Source organism: Stegostoma tigrinum, chromosome 1, assembly GCF_030684315.1.
Source record: "Stegostoma tigrinum isolate sSteTig4 chromosome 1, sSteTig4.hap1, whole genome shotgun sequence".
Taxonomy (NCBI): Eukaryota; Metazoa; Chordata; class Chondrichthyes; order Orectolobiformes; family Stegostomatidae; genus Stegostoma; species Stegostoma tigrinum.
Window position 1 is genome coordinate 186,254,431 of NC_081354.1, and position 21,684 is coordinate 186,276,114.

The 21,684-nt window shown below is 46.3% G+C and overlaps 1 protein-coding gene across 5 annotated transcripts in view; it reads right to left on the reverse strand.

Annotated features, from left to right (window-relative positions):
* The window catches only part of dysf (dysferlin, limb girdle muscular dystrophy 2B (autosomal recessive)), a 296,195-nt gene that overhangs the window by 95,541 nt on the left and 178,970 nt on the right, over positions 1-21,684 (reverse strand). For all 5 annotated transcript variants that reach the window (XM_059650606.1, XM_059650615.1, XM_059650610.1 and 2 more), the window contains 2 exons: positions 12,444-12,534; positions 11,956-12,033 (listed from right to left, as the gene is read on the reverse strand). In XM_059650606.1, the coding sequence (XP_059506589.1) occupies positions 11,956-12,033; positions 12,444-12,534 (169 nt within the window). The remainder of the gene's footprint in view (positions 1-11,955; positions 12,034-12,443; positions 12,535-21,684) is intronic.

Sequence of the window (21,684 nt, forward strand, 5' to 3'; positions counted from 1 at the left end):
AAGAAATGCGAGCTCTTTCCTTTCGCTTGCGTTCCCCTCACACCTTTGCCACTGGCACCCCAGGAATGAGTGACCACCTACTGAGAAGGTGGGCTGGGCCTCACTGATGGGTTAGCACCTCTGACAGGGCAGCACTCACACTGCCATGGCAGGCTGGGTCCTGGTATGGGGTTACTACAGAAGGAATTGACATTGAGAGTATTATCAGCTGTACCCAGGTCCAGTACCTTCTCAGTGATCACAGCCTGGTCAGAGGCCCTGAAATCTTCACTTTGACACCTTAGTGCTTCTGTGTAACAGCATCCAATGGCCTGAACAATGACTTCATCAGCTTCAAAATCTCTCCTCCCCCAACCTGTTAGTCCTCCTACTCACCTATCCACTCCACCCTTCCCCCTAACCAACCACAATAACCCCCACCTGCCTCCACCTCTCACCATCTCATCTTCCATCCCCCAGCCCACCCCTCTCCCTCTATTTATTTCTGGGCTCCCACTCCCCCGAGTCCTGATGAAAGATATCGGCCTGAAGCATTGACTTCCCTGTTCCTTGGGTGCTGTGCTTTTATTAGCTCTTCCTTGTTTGGTATCCATGAGGTGAGGGAGCTGTCAGCTCGGGTTATGCTGCTGATTCCATCCTGTGCGATAGTGGTGGAGAGCTGTCCATCTTCTTTAAATGACTCATTATGGCATTTCAGAGGGCAGTTGGGATCCACCACACTGCAGTGGGTATGTGTAGACCAGACCAGGTGAGGAGGACAATATACTTCCCTGAATGATATAGTGAACCAGACGGTCAGCGATTAGCATAGCGGCCTCACAGCACCAGGCTGGATTCCAGCCTCAGGTGGCTGACTGTGCGGAGTTCTTCCTGCATCTGCATGAGTTTCCTCCCACAGTCCAAAGATGTGCAGGTTAGGTGGATTGGCCATGGGAAATGGAAGTTTATAGGGGTAGGGTGGGGGTGTTCTTCGGAGGGTCGGTGCAGTCTCGAAGGGCCGAATGGTTGCAGGGATTCTATGATTCTAAATCCAGACTGTTTTGTTTAATATAGCTTTCACCCTCTGCTATGGTGGGATTAGAACCACCCACGGCTTCAAAGCAATAGCCTGCAGGTCTGCATAGCTAGCCCAGCCACATTAACACAACACCGCTTCCAGTCACTGAAACACAATGATAGGACGACCTGCACAGAGATCTGTTACTAATTGAGTGTACACTTCACTCTCTCCCCCCGCCTATCCTCAGAGCCCGGATCTGCAGGTTACTGGGTCTACTCTCTGTCTTCTATTTCCACCTTCCCCCGCCTCCCCCAGCAAATAAACGGAAACAAATACACTCTGTAAAGGAGAACTGCTTTCTTGCAGCCTCTTGGTGTGAGGGTGCCAGCTGGGACTTTTTCCGAGAACACAATGCAGTCTGACACTTTGATGTCTGCCAGGAATGTGATTGGCACTCTTGCAAAATCATACCTTTCCCTCGTCCATCCATGTCTGGCTTCAGTCATTCCACAAACGTTGTGCTCATCACACCTGGCCTCACAGTCTGTCCAAGGTGTCCTGAGGCAACTTTTCAGCTCTGCTCATAGGCTGTGCCAGAGGAACGTGCTCCACGTGCGGGGAGCCAGAAACAGGAGAGCCACACATCCAAAAGGGAATTCAGGAGGAAAATTTTGATTCATGATTGGGGAGAATCTGGAACTCTGTACCAAAAGGAGTTGTTGAAGTGACAAACAGAGTTGAGTTTAAGGAGATGACAGAAAAAAAATAGTAGGCTAGAAGGGTTAAATATCAAAGGATGGGAGGATGCTTCTGTACTGGAACACAAGCACAGTTAATGACTAGGTCAATGAACCTGTTCCAGAGATAGTGATTCTAAGGTGAAGTGATAGTGTTGTCGGTATTATCGCTGGACTGTTAATCCAGAAACCCACATAATTTTCCAGGAATAAGAGACAACAGAAACTAAAATATTAAAACTAAAATATTGAAACTGAAAACTAAATATTTTCTTCAGAAGGGTCTAGGCCCGAAACGTCAGCCTTCCTGCTTCTCTGATCTGCTTGGCCTGCTGTGTTCATCCAGCTCCACACCTTGTTATCTCAGATTCTCCAGCATCTGCAGTTCCTACTATCTCTGAAATAAAACTCCAGGAACCCAGGCTCAAATCAGATCACGGCAGATGGTGGAATTTGAATTTAACTTTTAAAGAAAAGAATCTAGAATTAAGATTCTAAGATGACCACAGATCCATTTGCTTGATTGTTGGGCGAAAGACCATCTGGTTCACTCATATCCTTATCCTTATCCTGGCCTACATGCGACTCCAGACCCACGGCAACGTGGTTGACTCTTAACGGCCCTCTGGGCTGGGCAATAAATGCTGGCCGAACCAGTGATGCCCTTATCCTGAGAATGAATAAGGCAAAAAGTAACTGCACCCCTACCCAAAGCTGTCCATTTCATTAATGCTAGTCTAAATTTCCTGACAGTGCTCCTTCATCTGTTTGATTGTAACTCTCAAAGCCTGACCAGCTAGAAAGTTCTGAAACAATTACTCCTTCTTTTCCTTTAATTCCCTGGACAAACTGCAATGTGCTGGTCAATTCTGCTCAGAACCTGTGGAGGTGGAGGGAGAGCTAATGGGCTGTGATGATTATTCCCAGCAATTTAGAGAAACTGGAAAACAAGATGAACACAATATTTATTTGAGCCATTCAACATCATCCAGGGTCTGGTCATTGTGAAGAGAGAAGCACCTTCCCAGCGCCACAGGGATCACTTCAAAGCATTTGGCAAAAGAAGCAGAGTATTAGAGTCACCATATTACTTGAAAGCACCACACTGAGCATACCCTCTATCGATCCCAAACTCTTTTTTTTGCCTTGATTCATTCATGGGATGAGGGTGTCACTTACCACATTATTGCCACATCCCGAATTGCCCAGAGGGCAGTTAAGAGTCACTCATGTTGCTGTGGGTCTGGAGTCACATGTAGGCCAGACCAGGTAAGGATGGCAGTTTCCTTCCCTGAAGGGGATTAGTGAACCAGATGGGTTTTTCCTGACACTCAACAACGGTCATCATTAGATTCTTAGTTCCAGATATTTTATTGGATTCAAATTCCACCATCTGCCGTGGCGGGATTTGAACCAAGTCCCCAGAACATTACCTGCGTCTCAGGGTTAATAGTCCAGCAATAATACCACTGGCTAATACTAATCCCACAGCCCTGTAGTAATCTCTAAGCAGTCTGACTGCTCCTTCACCCTCAAGGACATGAGTGAAGCAAATGGGCTTCTTGTGGCAATCAGCAATGGATTCATGGCCATCATAAGAATCTTAATTGCAGACTTTTACTAACTCAAATTCTACCACGGTGGGATTTGAATCCAAATCCCCAAAATATTATGTGGGTCTCTGGACTAACAGTCCAGCAGTAACACCAATAGACCATTGCCACTCCTCAACCATGCTTTAAAGTATTTTAGTTTTTGGTCATGGAATAAAAGGGTCAGGAGCAACATGTATAAAAAAATTAGCTGAGTGATAAGAAACAGCAATGTTGGTATGAAGTTCCCCGGGGATAGGTATTGGGTCCCTTACGTTCCCTGATATAGGTCAGAAATCACAACACCAGGTTCTTGTTCAACAGGTTTATTTGAAAACACAAGCTTTGGAGGCTCACTCCTTCTTCAGGTGTTATATCCCTGCTATATGTTAAAAGAGTCATACAGTCATAGAGATAAACAGCATGGAAACAGGCTCTTTGGTCCAAGTTGTCCAGGCCGAACACACATTCTAAGTAAATCTAGAAATTTTACAGTGTTTGGCCTACATCCCTCTAAAGCCCTCTCATTCATGCACCTATTTAGTAAATTTGCAGACGACACGAAGGTCGGTGGAGTTGTGGATAGTGACGAAGGATGCTATAGGTTGCAGAGAGACATAGATAAGCTGCAGAGCTGGGCTGAGAGGTGGCAAATGGAGTTTAATGCAGACAAATGTGAGGTGATGCACTTTGGTAGGAGTAACCGGAAGGCAAAGTACTAGGTTAATGGTAAGATTCTTAGTAGTGTAGATGAGCAGAGAGATCTCGGTGTCCATGTACACAGATCCTTGAAAGTTGCCACCCAGGTTGACAGGGCTGTTAAGAAGGCATACAGTGTTTTAGCTTTTATTAATAGAGGGATCGAGTTCCGGAACCAAGAGGTTATGCGGCAGCTGTACAAAACGCTGGTGCGGCCGCACTTGGAGTATTGTATACAGTTCTGGTCATCGCATTATAAGAAGGATGTGGAAGATTTGGAAAGGGTGCAGAGGAGATTTACTAGGATGTTGCCTGGTATGGAGGGAAGGTCTTACGAGGAAAGGCTGAGGGACTTGAGGCTGTTTTCGTTAGAGAGAAGAAGGTTGAGAGGTGACTTAATTGAAACATATAAAATAATCAGAGGGTTAGGTAGGGTGGATAGGGAGAGCCTTTTTCCTAGGATGGTGACGGCGAGCTCGAGGGGGCATAGCTTTAAATTGTGGGGTGAAAGATATAGGACAGATGTCAGAGGTAGATTCTTTACTCAGAGTAGTAAGGGAATGGAACGCGTTGCCTGCAACGGTAGTAGATTCGCCAACTTTAGGTACATTTAAGTCATCATTGGATAAGCATATGGACGTACATGGAATAGTGTAGGTTAAATGGGCTTGAGATCGGTATGACAGGTCAGCACAACATCGAGGGCCGAAGGGCCTGTACTGTGCTGTTATGTTCTATGTTCTATGTTCTATTTAGATGCCTTGTGAATGTTGTAATTGTTCCAGCCTCCACCACTTCCTCTGGCAGCTCATTCCACACATGCACCGTCCCCTGTATGAAAAGGTTGCCTCTTAAGCCCCTTTTAAAATCTTCCCCCTCTCACCTTAAACCTATGTCCTTCAGTACTGGAACAAGAACAAAGTTGCTGGAAAAGCTCAGCAGGTCTGGCAGCACCTTTGCAGGAAAAAAAACAGAGTTAATGTTTCAGGTCCGGTGATCCTTCCTCAGAACATACCCGAAACGTTAACTCTGATTTTTTCTTCGCAGATGCTGCCAGTCCTGCTGAGCTTTTCTAGCAACATCAGGTTTTGTTTCTGATTTACAGCATCCGCAGTTCTTTCGTTTTTCCTCTAGTTTTGAACTCCACTACCCTGGGAGAAAGACTGTTCACCCTATCCATGCCCCTTATGATTTTATAAACATCTATAAGGTCAGCCGTCAGCCTCCGACACTCCAGGGAAAATAGCCCCAGTCTATTCAGTCTCTCCCTGCAGCTCAAGCCCTCCAACCCTGGCAACATCCTTGTAAATCTTTACTCAACCCTTTCAATTTTCACGACATCTATCCTATTAACAGGGAGAACACAACTGCACTCAGTGTTCCAACAGTAGCCTAAGTAGTGTGCTCTCCTCCTTAGTGTGCAGGTGGTAATTTCAAACCTCACAGATGGCACAAACATAGATGAATTGTAAACTGTGAGGAGGACAGTGAAGAGCTACAAAAAGATATTGACAAGTTGGGGAGTGGGTGGATTCATGACAGACGAGGTTCAATGCAGAAAAGTGCAAGGCCATGCGTTTTGGCTGGAAGAACACTGAAAATGATATAAAAGAGGGGTACAATTCTATAGGGGGGAGGGGGGTTGGCAGGGGCACAGGGACCTGGGTACACAGATCATTCAAAGTGGCAAGACAGCTGGAGACAGCAGTAAACAAAATAGACCAGACCATTCTCGACTTTATGAATAGGGGCATTGAGCACAAGAGCAAAGCAGGGTGATGTTCTTCAAGGTACTTGTTGTAGCTCAGGTGGAGTACCATGTACAGTAGGGAGCATCACATTACAGGAAAGATGTGATTGCATCGGAGACTTTGGAGAAACTTCAGCGATGAGGGTGGAGTGAAGAAAATTGAAATTGTTCTCCTGGGCGAGGAGAAGGCAGAGAGGGTATCTGCTGGAGGTTCTGGACATCATGAGTGGGTTGGATAGAGTAGATAGTGACACATGGAGCAAGAATGAGAGGGCACAGATTTATAATGCCGTGCAGTTGGGGCACTGCTTTGAAGTGCGGTGGAGGCAGGTTCACTTGAAGCATTCACAAGGGCATTGGGCAGTGATTCGGATAAAACTAAAGTGCAAGGCTATGAGGAAAAGGCAGGACATTAGTGTGAGGTAATCAGGTTCATTTAACAAGTGGGTGCTGAATGGTCTCCTTCAGCACTGTAAGGTTTGTGTGATTCTGTGATACTGATGCTCCTTGTTATAAAATAAATAGAAGCACTACAGAGCAGAGACTACTACGATCTCCTTGAACACAAACAAAACCGAGGGGCTATTTCAATCAATTATCATTGAACTGGCTGAGGTTCTTTCTCCAGGTCAGTCAAGGCTGAAGGTTAGCCACAAAGTTCAAGACAGTGGGATTAGTTTGACGGTGAAAACTTTGAGCAAGTGTTTCCACTTGGAGTCAATCAGAGGCCATCAATGTCAAAGACTCAGTGATCCAATGAAGAGTTCAGCAGATATTGGGAACTGCAGAGGCTGGAGAATCCAAGATAACAAAGTGTGGGGCTGGATGAACACAGCAGGCCAAGCAGCATCTTAGAAGGGTCCAGTTCAGGAGTTTTGTGAATTGTCTTTGTCTGGAGAACAGTTGTGCTACCTCAGAAGTTTGTTGAAGTGAATAGATGGGTTTATGGGGAAGTGAGAGAGGGACAGGTGGCGCAATTACCCTGTTGTTATACAGGTCACAAAATTACAGAAATGATACAGTGGAGGAAATTCACAGAGAAATCATTGAGGAATAAAACATAAAAAAAGAGTAGTGATAATGGACTCAAATGGTAATAGTGTAAAGGACATAACTGACACCATGTCGATTGGAACAAGCAAGAAGCAAACTGAGTACAGAAGGAATGTGAAAGAGGAAATAACACAGAGGCAAATAAAGACAATGAGAAGAGATGACTTGTCCTCGACTTCCCATGTTGATACAGTGGTCAAGAAGGCACAACAACACCTCTTCTTCCTCAGGTAGCTCAGGAAATGTGCTATGTCCACAAGGTCCGTCACCAACTTCTACAGATGCACCATTGAAAGCGTACCGTCCGGGTGCACAATGGCCTGGTACGGCAACTGCTCTGCCCAGGACTGTAAGAAACTACAGAAGGTGGAGTGCGCAGCCCAGACCGTCACCAAAGCCAACTTTCCATCCATGGACTCCATCCACACGGCTCGCAGCCACAGAAAGGCGGCCAACACCAAAGACCCATCACACCCTGGTAATGACCTTCTACAGCCTCTTCCATCAGGCACGAACAGGTTCAGGAACAGCTTCTTCCCAGCCATTATTGGACAGTTGAATGGACTCCATCCTCAAATAATGCCAATCTTGCCAATGTCGATCTCACCCAGCACACGCCCTGTGCAAAGTAACCTGCATACCTCTGTCTAAGTCTTTTTGATCTGTCCATCTTTTGCTTACCATGATCTGCCTGTAGTGTTCATAGACAAAACTTTTCACTGTACTTTGGTACACATGACAATAAAGCAATCAACCAATCAGACTGGCAGCAACAGGAAAGGTAATGCATTCGTCATCCATGTGCATATAAATAAGCAGAAACAATGGTGGTAAGAATAGAGATGAGGTGAGCTGGGGACCATAAAGGGAACCTTGCAGGGGAAGCAGAAAGCAGATACAGATGAGAATCTAAATGAGTATTTATTACTTTAATTTACTACTTTAATTTTCAAAGTTGTCATGGAAGGCAGAGTAGCTCAGACACTGGGGGTGGCATAAAAAAAATTGACAGAGGAGATATTACAAAGCCAACTGCACTTAAAATTGATAAAATGACAATCTGAGCATATTCACAGAATCATTACATTTTGAACAATCTTCAGCCACAAGTACCAAGTGAATGATCCATCTCGGCCTCCGCCAGTGGTCCCTAGCATTACAGATACCAGCCTTCAGCCAATTAAATTTACTCCACACAACATCAAGAAGTGGTTGGGGACACCAGAGACTGCAAATTCTCCGAGCACTAAAAATATTTTGACAATATTCCTGAAGTCTTGTGCTTGAGAATTTCCTTATCCTGAACCAAGCAGTTCCAGTACAGTTACAACACTGGTATCTACCCGACAATGTGGAAAATTACCCAGGTATGTCCTGTACATAAAAAGCAGGACAAATCCAATCCGGTCAATTCCTGTCCCATCAGTCTCCTCTCGACCATCAGTAAAGTGATGGAAGGTGTCAGTAACAGTGATATCAAGCAGCACCTGCTCAGCAATAACCTGCTCAGTGACGCCCAGTTTGGGTTCCTCCAGGGCCACTCAGCTCCTGACTTCATAAGGACATAAGAAACAGGAGCAGGAGAAGGCCACTCAGCCCATTGAGCCTGCTCTGCCATTCAATAAGATCATGGCTGATCTTTTCATGGACTCAGCTCCACTTATCCTCACATTCACTATAACCCTTAGTTCCTTTACTGTTCACAAATCTATCTTTGCCTTAAAAACATTCAACAAGGTAGTGTCTTCTGCTTCATTGGGCAGGGAATTCCACAGATACACAACCCTTTGGGAGAAGATGTTCCTCTTCATCTCAGTCCTAAATCTGCTCCACCTTAGTTTGAGGCTATGCCCCCTCATTCTAGTTTTACTCACCAGTAGAAACAATCTTCCTGCTTTTATATGAGCTATTCCCTTCATAATTTTATATGTTTCTATAAGATTCCCCTTCATTCTACTAAATTCCAATGAGTACATTCCCACTCTACTCAATCTCTCCTCATAAGTCAACCCTCAACTCCAGAATCAACCTCATTACAGCCTTGCTTCAAACATGGACAAAAAGAGCTAAATTCCAGAGGTGAGGTGAGGGGAGAGCGGCAGCCGTTGACATCAAGGCCACAATCAACCGAGTGTGGCATCAAGAAGCCCGATTAAAAATTGAATAAATGGGTATCGGGGGCAAACCCTCCACTGGTTGGAGTCATACCTGACGCATAGGAAGATGGTCATGGTTGGTGCACGTAGGTCATCTCGGCTCCAGAACAAATCTGGAGGAGTTCCTCAGGGGAGTGCCCTTGGCCCAAATATATTCATCAACGATCTTCCCTCCAATGTAACGTCAGAAGGGGTTTGCACAATGTTCAGCACCATTCAGAACTAAATCAGATAATGAAACAGACCATGTCCAATTGCAGTAAGACCTGCTCAATATCCAGGCTTGTGTAAGTGTCAGGAAAGTGATGCTCAGACCCGACAAGTGCCGAGCAGAGATCATTTCTAATAAAGGAGAATGCGTCCATCGCCGCTTGGTATTCAATGGCATTGCCGTCACTGTATTCCCCCACTATCAACATCCTGCAATTTACCATGACCAGAAACTGACCTGGACTAGCCATAGAAATACAATTGCTGTATGAGCAGGCCAGAGGCTGGGAATACTTGCTTAAGATCATAAAATCCAAATGCAGAAGTGGGCCATTCAGCCCATCAAGCCCTCTCTATACACAATGAGATCATGGCTGATCTGGTAGCCCTCAACTCCACTTCCCTGCTTTTTACAAAGAACCCTTGAATCATTCTCTGATCCAAAATCTATCTGTCTCAGCCTTAAATAAATGTAACAACCCACCCTTGATAGCCCTCTGTGGCAAATAATTCCACAGGTTCATGACCCTCTCAGAGAGGAAAATGTATCCCACTCATCTCTGCCTGAAATGTCCTGAGATGATGACCTCTGGTCCCAGACTCTCCCACAAGGGGAAACAACCTCTCCACATCTACCCTGCCAAGTCCCCCTAAGAATCATGTATATTTCATTAAAATCTCTCCGAATTCTACTAAACTTCAATAAGTACAGATCCAATGCACTCAACCTCTCCTTATAAGACAGGGCTTCCATACCTCATACCAGCCAAGTGATCATTCTCTGGACTGCCTCCAATGTCAGTATATGTTCTGTTAGATAACCGGCCCAGGAATATCCACAGTGTATTCACTGAATATCCACCTGTAGTCTGGCTAGTGCTTTGAATAATATTCAACTCCTCCACAACTGCACATTTCCAAACAATGCATCCCAACCGCGAACTTTCTGCCTACTCGCTCAACACGTCTATATCCCTCTGCAGAGTCATTGTTACTTGCTACTTCCCTTCCTGTTTATTTTTAAGTCATCTGCAAAGCTGACTGTAGTTCTTCCACTTTCTTTATCCAAGTTGTTCCTAAATATGGTAAATAATTGTGGCCGCAGCACCGATCACTGGGGAACATACTGGACATGCCCCACTTTATCCCAACTCTTTGGCTTCCATTAGTTAAGCAATTTTCCATCCATGCTAATATACTCCATCTAACACAGTAGGCTTTTATCTTATTAAGTGTGTTCCTTTATCAAAGCCTTTTGACAATCCAACTATATTATATCAACTGCTTCCCCTTTATCAATCTTGCTTGTTACTTCGTCAAAAAATTCTTGTAAATTTGTCAGACATGACTTTCCCATCATAAAGCTGTGATATCTCTGCCTGGTCAGAGATATCACAGCCTGCTCTGCTTTAACATCCCTTACAATACACAAGCAATTTTCCTGATTGCAGACATTAAAGTAAGTTGCTGAAAGTTACCTGCGTTTTCTTTCCTTCCCTTTTCAAATAAAGGTGCTACATTGTCAGCTCCTATTGTCATTCCTATTCCCTAACACATCCCATTAGGTGAGGGGGGCTTATTGGCCTTAAGTCCCGTTAATTTTCCAGCATTTTTACCAGAACTGGTTATTGTGTTTATTTCTGTTCCTGTTGTTGCCTTTGACTATATAAAAATTTTAGAATCCAATAAGTGTCATCTACTGTTAAGTATTTATTCAACTTTCTCTGCAGCATATAACTCACCTCCTGACTCCCCAAAGCCTGTCCACCATCTACTAGGCACAAGTCAGGAATGTGATAGAATACTCCCCACTTGCCTGGATGGGTGCAGCTCATGTAAGTTTGATATAATTCAGGGCAAGCTGCTTTGTCAGGAAGGATCGTTTTGGGCCTTAGACAGTGAGGAGAAGGCAGGAAGAAGGGAAGATGTCATATTTCCCATGGAAAAGTGGCACAGAATGAATGGGGAGTGGGCCAAGGTGCAAAGGAGATTTACAAGGATATTCCCTTGGCTGGAGACTTCCAGTGGCCAAGAGAGATTGGACAGACTGGGGTTGCTTTCCTTAGGGCAGAGGAGGCTGAGAGGGGACATGATTGAGATGTATAAAATGATGAGGAAATGGATAAGGGAGACAGGAAGGAACTTTTCCCCTTCAAGAAGGGATCAATGACCAGGGGGCATAGATTGAAAGTTTAGAGGGGCAGCAAAGAAGAATGTTTTCACCCAGAAGGTGGTAGGAGCCTGGAACTCCCTGTCTGTAATGGTGGAACAGGCGTAAACACTGAAAATTGGAATAGTATTTAGATTTGCACTTGCAGTGCCAAGACACATGAGGTTAGGGGTCAAATGCTGGAAAATGGGATTCGAATAGTTCAGAGATGACACAGTGTGGAGCTGGAGGAACACAGCAGGCCAGGCAGCATCAGAGGAGCAGGAAAGTTGATGTTTCATATTAGGACCCTTCAGTGGTTGTTTTTGACCAGCAAAGACACAATGGACCGAAGGGCCTTTTCTTGCGTTGTAGATCTCCATGACTCTATCCTGGAGGGAACCTTACCTTCAGAATGCTGAGAGGGTAGGGGTGATATCTTTGCTATGTTGGAGGTCGCCCTAGCTGTGAAAGTCAGTATATGGGACAACTAATAAACAAAGATGGTTTCAAACGCGTGAGAGCTTTCTCACTGCTTCCAATCATTTTGTGAAAGATTTGCTGAGGGGCTCCTCGCTGATTACAAACCATGCAAGCTACGGAACTTACCAGAGAAGCTGTCTTTATCCATTGCAATCAGATCCCTCGCTTGATAAAGGTAGCATCGAAGATGATATCTGGTTCCAACTGAAGAGAACACAATAGATCAGAAACTGAGCTTTCTTTGTTTAAAGCACATTCGTCACTCATATCTGAAGCATGCTGCCTGGGAGAGAGGAGGAGGTGGATTCAATCGGAGGTTTCAAAAGAGAGCTGGATATATATCTGAAAGGGATGAAGTTGAAGGGTTACAGAGATAGGGTTGGATTGGCTGAGTATATCTTTCAGGAGTACAGACACAGTGGGTCGAATGGCCTCCTTCGGTATTGTACAGACACACAGACACCATTTACATTACTTGCCCTTGTGCACATTCCGAAAGCCATTCCACCAACATGCGCCTCCACCACCCCCCTACCCACAACACACACACAACTCCACCCAGGCTGATCTCACGCACATGCAGCAGTCTGGTGATCCAGGAGGACTGTACTTACAGTCAAATATACAGGAGACGGTGGGCGTATTCACACCCAGGTTGAGGGCTGACATTGATTTCTCCTCACTCTTGTCATCTGTCACACCGCCCTGTAAAGACAGACCACTGTCAGTGAGGAAACCTCAACCTTCACATAAATAAACTCCCATCAGTTTGTTCCGATTCTCCCATCATGTGTCCTCCCCTGCAGGTGCAGGTCCATGTGCAGCTAGTTACAAGCAGCTCCCACAGACACCAAGTTGCTAATAGGTTCACCAATGTCCCACAGGGAAGGGAACGGCCAGACCAGGTAAAGATGGCAGACACATGACTCCAGCCAAGGTAGTTAACTTTTAACTGCTCTCTGGGGATTAGGGATGGGCAATAAATGGTGCCTGGTCAGAGACACCTTCATCATATAAACATAGATCAGTACAGGCCCTTCTGATACATATAGAATCCCTACAGTGTGGAAATAGGCCCTTTGACCCAACAAGTCCACACCGACCCTTGGAGCATCTCCACCCAGACCCATCCCCCTATAACCCACCTAATCTACACCTCCCTGTACACCACGGGCAATTTAGCATGGCCAATCCACCTAGCCCACACGTCTTTGGACTGTGGGAGGAAACTGGAGCACCTGGAGGAAATTCATCTCCTTCGCCACCTAACTCTGCACTTTGCTCTGACCATCCAGTTCCCTTCAGAAAGCCCCAGTCGAACCTGCTTCCAACAGAGTGTCAGACAATACATAACCAAAGCCCAAATACTTTTCACCCTCTGCTTCTCAATCCTCCCACCAACAAAAACAGTTTGAACAGATTAGATTGGACACGAAAGCTTAATAATCTTAACATATGAGGAACACTTGGGGACTCTGGGACTCTACTCACTGGAGTTTAGGCAGATGAGGGAGGATCTAATTGAAACTTTCAGAACACTGAATGGTCCAGACAGAGTGGATGTTGTTTCCATTAGCAGGAGAGTCTAGGGCCCGAAGGCACAGCCTTGGAGTAAAGGGAAGACCTTTCAAAATGGAGATAAGGAGAAACTTCTTTGGCCAGAGAGTAGGGAATCTATGGAATTCACTGCCACAGAAGGCTGTGGGGGCAGGTCATTGGGTACATTGAAGACAGAGATAGATAGGTTTTTGATTATCAAGGGGACCAAGGGTTACAGGGAGGAAGTGGGAGAATGCGGTTGAGGAACTCATCAGTCATGATTGGATGGTGGAGCAAACTCAATGGGCTGAATGGCCTAATTTCTGCTCCTTTGTCTTGTGGTCTTATTTGAGGAAGCATTAAGAGTCAACCTCACGCTCACATTTACTTCCAGGCCAGGTAATAATGGCACATATAAAAAAACACAAAAGAACTGTGGATGCTGTAAATCAGGAACAAAAACAAAGTTGCTGGAAAAGCTCACCAGGTCTGGCAGCATCTGTGAAGGAGAAAACAGAGTTAACGTTTCAGGTCCGGTCACCCTTCGTCAGAACTGATGGCGGCTGGTAAAACATCAGTTTATATGCAGAAAATAGGGAGGTTTGTGGGGTAGGGAGTAAACGATAGGAGAGAGCCCAAAGAGAGAGAAAGACAGTTGGACAGACAAAGGAGTTGCTAACGATCAGGCTGGGAGGGTGAATAGTTGTTAATGGAGACTGTTAGTGACTAACTACAGTGGGTGTGTAATGGCAGGCCATGTGGTAACAAGGCCTGGTATATGGGGTGCGGGGAGAGTTTAGGCCCTAAAATGATTGAACTCAATATTGAGTCTGGAGGGCTACAGGGTCCCCAAGTGGAAAATGAGGTGCTGTTCTGCCAGTGTGCATTGAGATTCGCTGGAACACTGCAGCAAGCCAGAAACAGAGATGTTGGCCAGGGAGCATGGTGGTGCGTTGAAGTGGTGCGTTTTCTAACTGGTAAAGAGATCAAAGGCTTCAGGAGGAAGGCAGGAGAACAGGGTTGAGAAACATATCGGCCATAATTGAATGGTGAAGCAGATTGATGAGCCAAATGGCCTAATTCTGCTCCTATATGATATAGTTGTCTGGTTTTCCTTCCCTGTAGGCCAAGAGTGAATCAGCTAGGGTTTTTTTTAAATGGAAATTAATGAATGTTGCCATGCTCACTGTTACTAAGACAATAATCATACAAACAGGAAACAAACACAGGTTACTTGGCCCTTCAAATCTGCTCTGCCATTCATGGATGACCTGAATTTAGCCTCAGCTGTGCATTGCTGCATAACAAGCAAAAGAACTGCAGATGCTGTGAATCAGGAGCAAAAACAGAAATTTCTGGAAAAGCTCAGCAGGTCTGGCAACATCTGTGAAGAAAAAAACAGAGTTAATGTTTCGGATCCGGTGACCCTTCCTCAGAATTGATGGTCGCTAAGAAAGTGTTGGTTTATATGCAGAAGATAGAGTCGGGGGAGGGGGGTAACACACATTCTTGTGTGTGCGTGTGCATGTGCGTAAGACATGTGCGTGCATGTGTGTGTGTACAATGTGTGTTTGTGTGTTGGCGCGCGCATGTGTATACGTGTGTGTGTGTCGCTGTGTGCCAATGTGAGGGAGCATGTGTAAGCATGAGAAACAGTTCTTGAAGCTGTTTCAAGGTCTTTAGTCACAGTAGTATTTTTATTCACCTTCCATTGCCGTTTTTTCTGCCAACAGCCCTGTTTATTGCTTTTATGGTCTGTATTCTTGGGCCTCTGTGCTTCCACTCTGGACAGACTGCTCTCCACACTAACCATTGCTCAGTCTCACAGTACACCAGGTTCATAAATCTTCACTGGCACACTCAGCCATCAGCCGATAGCCATGTCTCAGCAGTGAACGCCTCTCGCCTATGGCCAAACTTGCCCAAAGTGTACAACATGGCAGTGTGTTCAACATGAGAAGGACATTATCAAAATGAAGCTTTAGACTAAAAACCGAAAAAAAGCCACGGATGCTGCAAGCCAGAAACAAAAACGGAAGTTGCCGGAAAAGCTTAGCAGCTCCGGCAGCATCTGTAGAGAGATATTGGAGTTAATGTTTTGGGTCGAATGACCCTTCCTCAGAACTCAAAACCTCTGTCTGCAGGGCATGTGCTTCATTGTGCAGGTCCTATCACTACAGCACACAAGCAATGACATCTGTACATGACTGCAAATTCAATTCACATCCTCTTTTTATACAAAGAAAGGTAAAAAGCCCCACACACTGTCATGGACAATATACAATTACTGTTCTCAAGCCTTGGTAGTTCATTATTCCTATCAGTCAAAATCATGCAGAATCCTTAAATTGTTCTGGCTTCTTAATATTTTACATGTATGTTGCCAAAGGCTTCTCATCTGAGCGATGTTGTTTTGCAAGGGAGTGTCATTCCTATATCACTAGTTGTTGTTATGGTCATCACTCGTGTTGTAAAATTTTGTTGTTGGGTTGCTGTAACCCTCTGTTTTAGATGGTTGATATGTCCTCTGCGTGAGTAGAGTGATCACCTCTTCCTGGTGAACTGCCTGCAGCTGAGGAACCGATTCTGCATTCAGGAGTGAGTGCGTCCGGCTCTAACTGTATATCTGCTCAATCACTTCCACTGCGCATGATCGAACGACTCCATTTAGGTCCCAAGCTGCCACCTGGGCTGGCTAATGATTTACAAAGCAGTGTCTCTCTGAGACTTTCTGCTGACCTGGCATTCCCCTTCTGCCGTCCTTATTCCAACAGTCACCAATCAGCTTGACTCTACCAACCTGTCGTACAGTGCAGAGTGATTCATCAGAATCTTCAACTGCTCTCTCTCTCCTTAATCCTAACCCTAAGCCTACCCTTAAACCTACCCCTAATCTTACCTGCTTCTTGTGCTCCTTTTAGACATGCACTTATAAACAAAATGATTCATCTTTTAGCAATGATAATGGGAACTGCAGATGCTGGAGAATCCAAGATAATAAAGTGTGGAGCTGTATGAACACAGCAGGCCAAGCAGCATCTCAGGAGCACAAATGATGAAGGGTCTAGGCCCGAAACGTCAGCTTTTGTGCTCCTGAGATGCTGCTTGGCCTACTGTGTTCGTCCAGCTCCACGCTTTGTCATTGTTTAGCAATGTGGACACCGCCCTCCCCACACTGGTCATACCATCTTCTCTTCTGTGCACGCTGTACTTTACGTTTGTGCTGCTCTGTGTGTCTGCAGGATCTGTTCGCACAATGCAAGAGCTGCTCCCAGCTTGCCAGGAAAATGTTGTAGCTGTTCATTCACAACCTCAGCATACTGCACCAAACGGTCGCTCTCCTGAACGAGTCTGTCTTCTCTCAGTCGGCCTCCTTTTCATTTTGGATCACTTCTTCCTTCCTCTAATCCAGTTAGGAGCAAAAGCAGAAGCTGCTGGAAAAGCTCAGCAGGTCTGGCAGCATCGGTGAACAGGAAAATCAGAGTTAACGTTTCGGGGGCCAGTGACCCTTCCTCAGAATGGAACCACTGGACCTGAAACATTAACTCTGATTTTCTCTCCATTAGATGCTGCCAATCCTGCTAAGCTATTCCAGCAACAAAGTGTGGAGCTGGATGAACACAGCAGGCCAAGCAGCATCTTAGGAGCACAAAAAGCTAACGTTTTGGGGCTAGACCCATCATCAGAAGAGCTTTTTCTGATGAAGGATCTGGGCCCGAAACATCAGCTTTCCTGCTCCTAAAATGCTGCTCGGCCTGCTGTGTTCATCCAGCTCCACACTTTGTTGTCACGGATTCTCCAGCATCTGCAGTTCCCATTATCTCTGAGCTTTTCCTTTTTTGTTTCTGACTTCCAGCATCAGCAAGTCATTCAGTTTCGAGTTAATGCTGGTATCTATTGACCAATGGACTGATTTCACTTTGCTCCCTGGTATTGAGAATGGACCATTGAGTCACCATTCGCTTGGGCCTTCTCCACCTGAATTTTTTCTCTGCACTTCAGACGGTGGACCAGTGACAAATGTGTAAATTTTTTTCCCTCAGCAAAATCAGTGGCAATTGCACACTTCCGCCATTGCTCACGGTGAGTTCCCAGCTCTGCCTCACTTCCCCCAGGAGCAGGGAGCTGGTCAGGAGAAGCTGCAGACTTTTGATCTGAAGCAGTATTTTCACTGGGATCCTCACTGCCTCTTCAGCAGTGACATTTCACAGATCTCAGGCGTGTCTTTAACTTCAGCTCTGGCTGTATCTTTTCGAACACCATGTTCTGAGTCTTCAAGTGTGTTTTTTTTTTCCCCCAGGGTGGGAGAGCCAGTTGTTAGGGGTTTAAGGTGCAAGGGGGCAAGGTTTTAAGGTGATGTACAAGGCAAGGTATTTTTTACACAGAAGGCGGTGGGGGCCTGGAACTCGCTGCTGGAGATCTTAGTAGGGAAATAGGTTGGCACAACATGATGGGCCGAAGGGCCCGTAGTGTCCTATGTTCTACGCTCTATGTCGTAGAAGCTGATGTAATAGTGACTTTCAAATGGCATCTTGACAAATATATAAACAGGATGTGAATAGAGGGATACAGTCCCTGGAAGGGTAGGGGGTTTTATTTGGGACGGGCAGTAGGTCAGTGAAGCCTTGGAGGGCCGAAGGTCTTGTTCATGTACTGTAATTTTGTTTGCTTGTTGTTCTTTATTGAATTGAAGCCTGACATTCCTGCCTGTAGGGCATCTGCCTCATAGTACTGAGATAGTGGGAACTGCTGATGCCGGAGAATCTGAGATAACGCAGTCTAGAACTGGATGAACACAGCAGGCCAAGCAGCATCAGGGGAGCAGGAAAGCTGACATTTCGGGTCTGGACCCCTCTTCAGAAATGGGACCCAGACCTGAAACATCAGCCTTCCTGCTCCTCTGATGCTGTTTGGCCTGCGGTGTTCATCCAGCTCTACATCTTGTTGACTCATAGTACAGCTGACGTGACTACAGCAGACCAAGAGGGACATTGGTACACAACTGCATTTCAATCCAAACAAAGCAACTGTCTCCTTCAGAGATAGAGTAACTGCTCAAACTCCATTGAAGACTGGTGCTCTGTAACCTTGGTTACAGGTCCGTCAACACCCCTCCCTCCCCTTGGTATTCGCTTGCCAACTCTCTACTACACAGGATGACCAGCATCTACCGAAATCGGCCCAGTCACCACACCACTGAGGCCAAACCCTCTCCCGTTCTACTCCACCCGCTGCCCCCAAATATCACGAGGATGCTCCCATGGGATCACATCGAGGAGTGAGCCCCGTCCACTTTCTCCTCGCCACACTTCCTCCCGCCACCCCCAACCCAATCCCAGCCCTGTACCTTAACACGAGGCACCCCTGCCTGGGGATGGGAACAGCAGTGGAGGAGCTGAGTCCCCACACCAAGACCAGGCTTCATAATAACAAAGGCCTGAGCACAGGCTCCCCCCATGATATCCCTTTGAAACCAGCCACACGTGTTCCGGACACATTCACAACTGTCTGAGGTGAGAGCACATCTGGAGCAGAGCTTACAGTTTATTTTGTCCCCTAACTGGAGGAAGGATATTGTTGTATTGGAGGCAGTTCAGAGAAGGTTCTTCAATTAACCAAGGATACAGAAAAGCTTGACTTTCAGGATGAAACAGTTTGTCCTCTGAGGAGAGATTGAGTAGTTTAGGCCAATGAGTTTGAGGGTTGGCTTATGAGGAGAGACCGAGTAGCCTGGGGCTATATTTATACTCATGATAGCATAATGTAAGGTATGCAGGGTGGTTTGATCTTAATAGGATAATAGTTAGGCACAACATCGTGGGCTGAAGGGCCTGTGCTGTGCTGTACTGTTCTATGTTCTTATTGGAATTTAAAAGACTGAGGGGGGAATCTTAAAGAAACATAGAAAATTACGACAGGAATAGATAAGATTGAAGCAGGGAGAATATTTCTGCTGGCAGGCGAAACTAGAACAAGGGGACACAGCCTCAAAATAAGATTTAGGACTGAGCTGAGGAGAAACTTCCTCACCCAAAGGGTTGTGAATCTGTGGAATTCCTTGTCCAGTGAAGCAGTTGAGGCTTCCTTGTTGAATGTTTTTAAAGCAAAGATAGATTTGTCAACAGTAAAGGAATTAAGGGTTGTTGTCAATGGGTGGGTAACTGGAGCTGAGTCCATGAAAAGATCAACCATGATCTTATTGATTGGCAGAGCAGGCTCGATGGGCCAGATGGCCGCCTCCTCCTGGCTCTTGTGTTCTTATGTTGTACTCTGTGAAGTTTAGAAGAAAGACAATAGTTTTAATTGAGGGATATCAGATTCTAAAGGCGACTCACACAAGAGATGTGCTGGGGATGTCTCTCCTTACGGGACAATTAAAATGAGACGTTGAGCCATTGGTGACCGCACCCCATCAATGGATGAAGAAAAGATTGTACTGAGTGGCACAGCATGCTGGACGGGCTGAATGGCCTGCTTCAGCTCCCAGTTCTTATGTTTTTATACTCATTTTACAGAGACTGCTGGTGGACAATACTGAGAGCATGTGAGTGAGAGAGAGAGAGAGAGAGAGAGAGAGAGAGAGAGAGAGAGAGAGAGAGAGAGAGAGAGAGAGAGAGAGAGAGAGAGAGAGAGAGAAAGGAGACCATTTAACTGTTGGAAAATTGAACTTTCCATAACTCAGGATGTGTGGAGACAGGAAGAGATTGTCGGCTGCGCTTTGGTGTTGAACACATCAGTCCCTTATTCCTTTCATCCAGGCTGTGCCTCCAAGCTGCCATTTCCAAATCACCTCATAACATGTTCTATGTAGTCAGTATAAACCCTGCCAGTCGTTGCTCCTGGCACCCGTTCAAGACAAATATTATACTTGTTGTAAACTAAATTAAAAGCAGTGAGAATGTTTCTGTTGAACACAGAGCCCAAGCCCCTGAGGTAGGGCTGTGAGGTAGGAGGAGAAGGTGACCTCTGTTCAGGGTTTTCCGCAGAATGGAACAATGTTAGCCCCGATCTCGGAATCTGGAGACCGGATGTCCACTTTGGAAAATGCACTGCGGGTCGTTATGGAATGTCCCAATGCAAGGCTTTGGGGGAACTGTCCGGGCGGTTACAAATTCTGACGGGCGAATGCCTGCTTCTCGACACCCTCCTCAAACATCTCTCCCTCCAAGTGCCAGCAGACAGGGTTGGCAAATGGATCCGAGATAATGGGAACTGCAGATGCTGGAGAATTCCAAGATAATAAAATGTGAGGCTGCCAAGCAGCATCTCAGGAGCACAAAAGCTGACGTTTCGGGCCTAGACCCTTCATCAGAGAGGGGGATGGGGAGAGGGAACTGGAATAAATAGGGAGAGAGGGGGAGGCGGACCGAAGATGGAGAGTAAAGAAGATAGGTGGAGAGAGTATAGGTGGGGAGGTAGGGAGGGGATAGGTCAGTCCAGGGAAGACGGACAGGTCAAGGAGGTTAGTAGGTAGATGGAGGTGCGGCTTGGGGTGGGAGGAAGGGATAGGTGAGAGGAAGAACCGGTTAGGGAGGCAGAGACAGGTTGGACTGGTTTTGGGATGCAGTGGGGGGGGGGGGGGGGGGGGAGAGCTGGGCTGGTTGTGTGGTGCAGTGGGGGGAGGGGACCAACTGGGCTGGTTTTGGGATGCGATGGGGGAAGGGGAGATTTTGAAGCTGGTGAAGTCCACATTGATACCATTCGGCTGCAGGGCTCCCAGGCAGAATATGAGTTGCTGTTCCTGCAACCTTCGGGTGGCATCATTGTGGCACTGCAGGAGGCCCATGATGGACATGTCATCTAAAGAATGGGAGGGGGAGTGGAAATGGTTTGCGACTGGGAGATGCAGTTGTTTGCTGCGAACTGAGCGGAGGTGTTCTGCAAAGTGGCCTCCAAGCCTCCGCTTGGTTTCCCCAATGTAGAGGAAGCCACACCGGGTACAGTGGATGCAGTATACCACATTGGCAGATGTGCAGGTGAACCTCTGCTTAATGTGGAATGTCATCTTGGGGCCTGGGATAGGGGTGAGGGAGGAGGTGTGGGGACAAGTGTAGCATTTCCTGCTGTTGCAGGGGAAGGTGCCGGGTGTGGTGGGGTTGGAGGGCAGTGTGGAGCGAACAAGGGAGTCACGGAGAGAGTGGTCTCTCCGGAAAGCAGACAGGGGTGGGGATGGAAAAATGTCTTGGGTGGTGGGGTCGGATTGTAAATGGCGGAAGTGTCGGAGGATGATGCGTTGTATCCGGAGGTTGGTGGGGTGGTGTGTGAGAACGAGGGGGATCCTCTTGGGGCGGTTGTGGCGGGGGCGGGGTGTGAGGG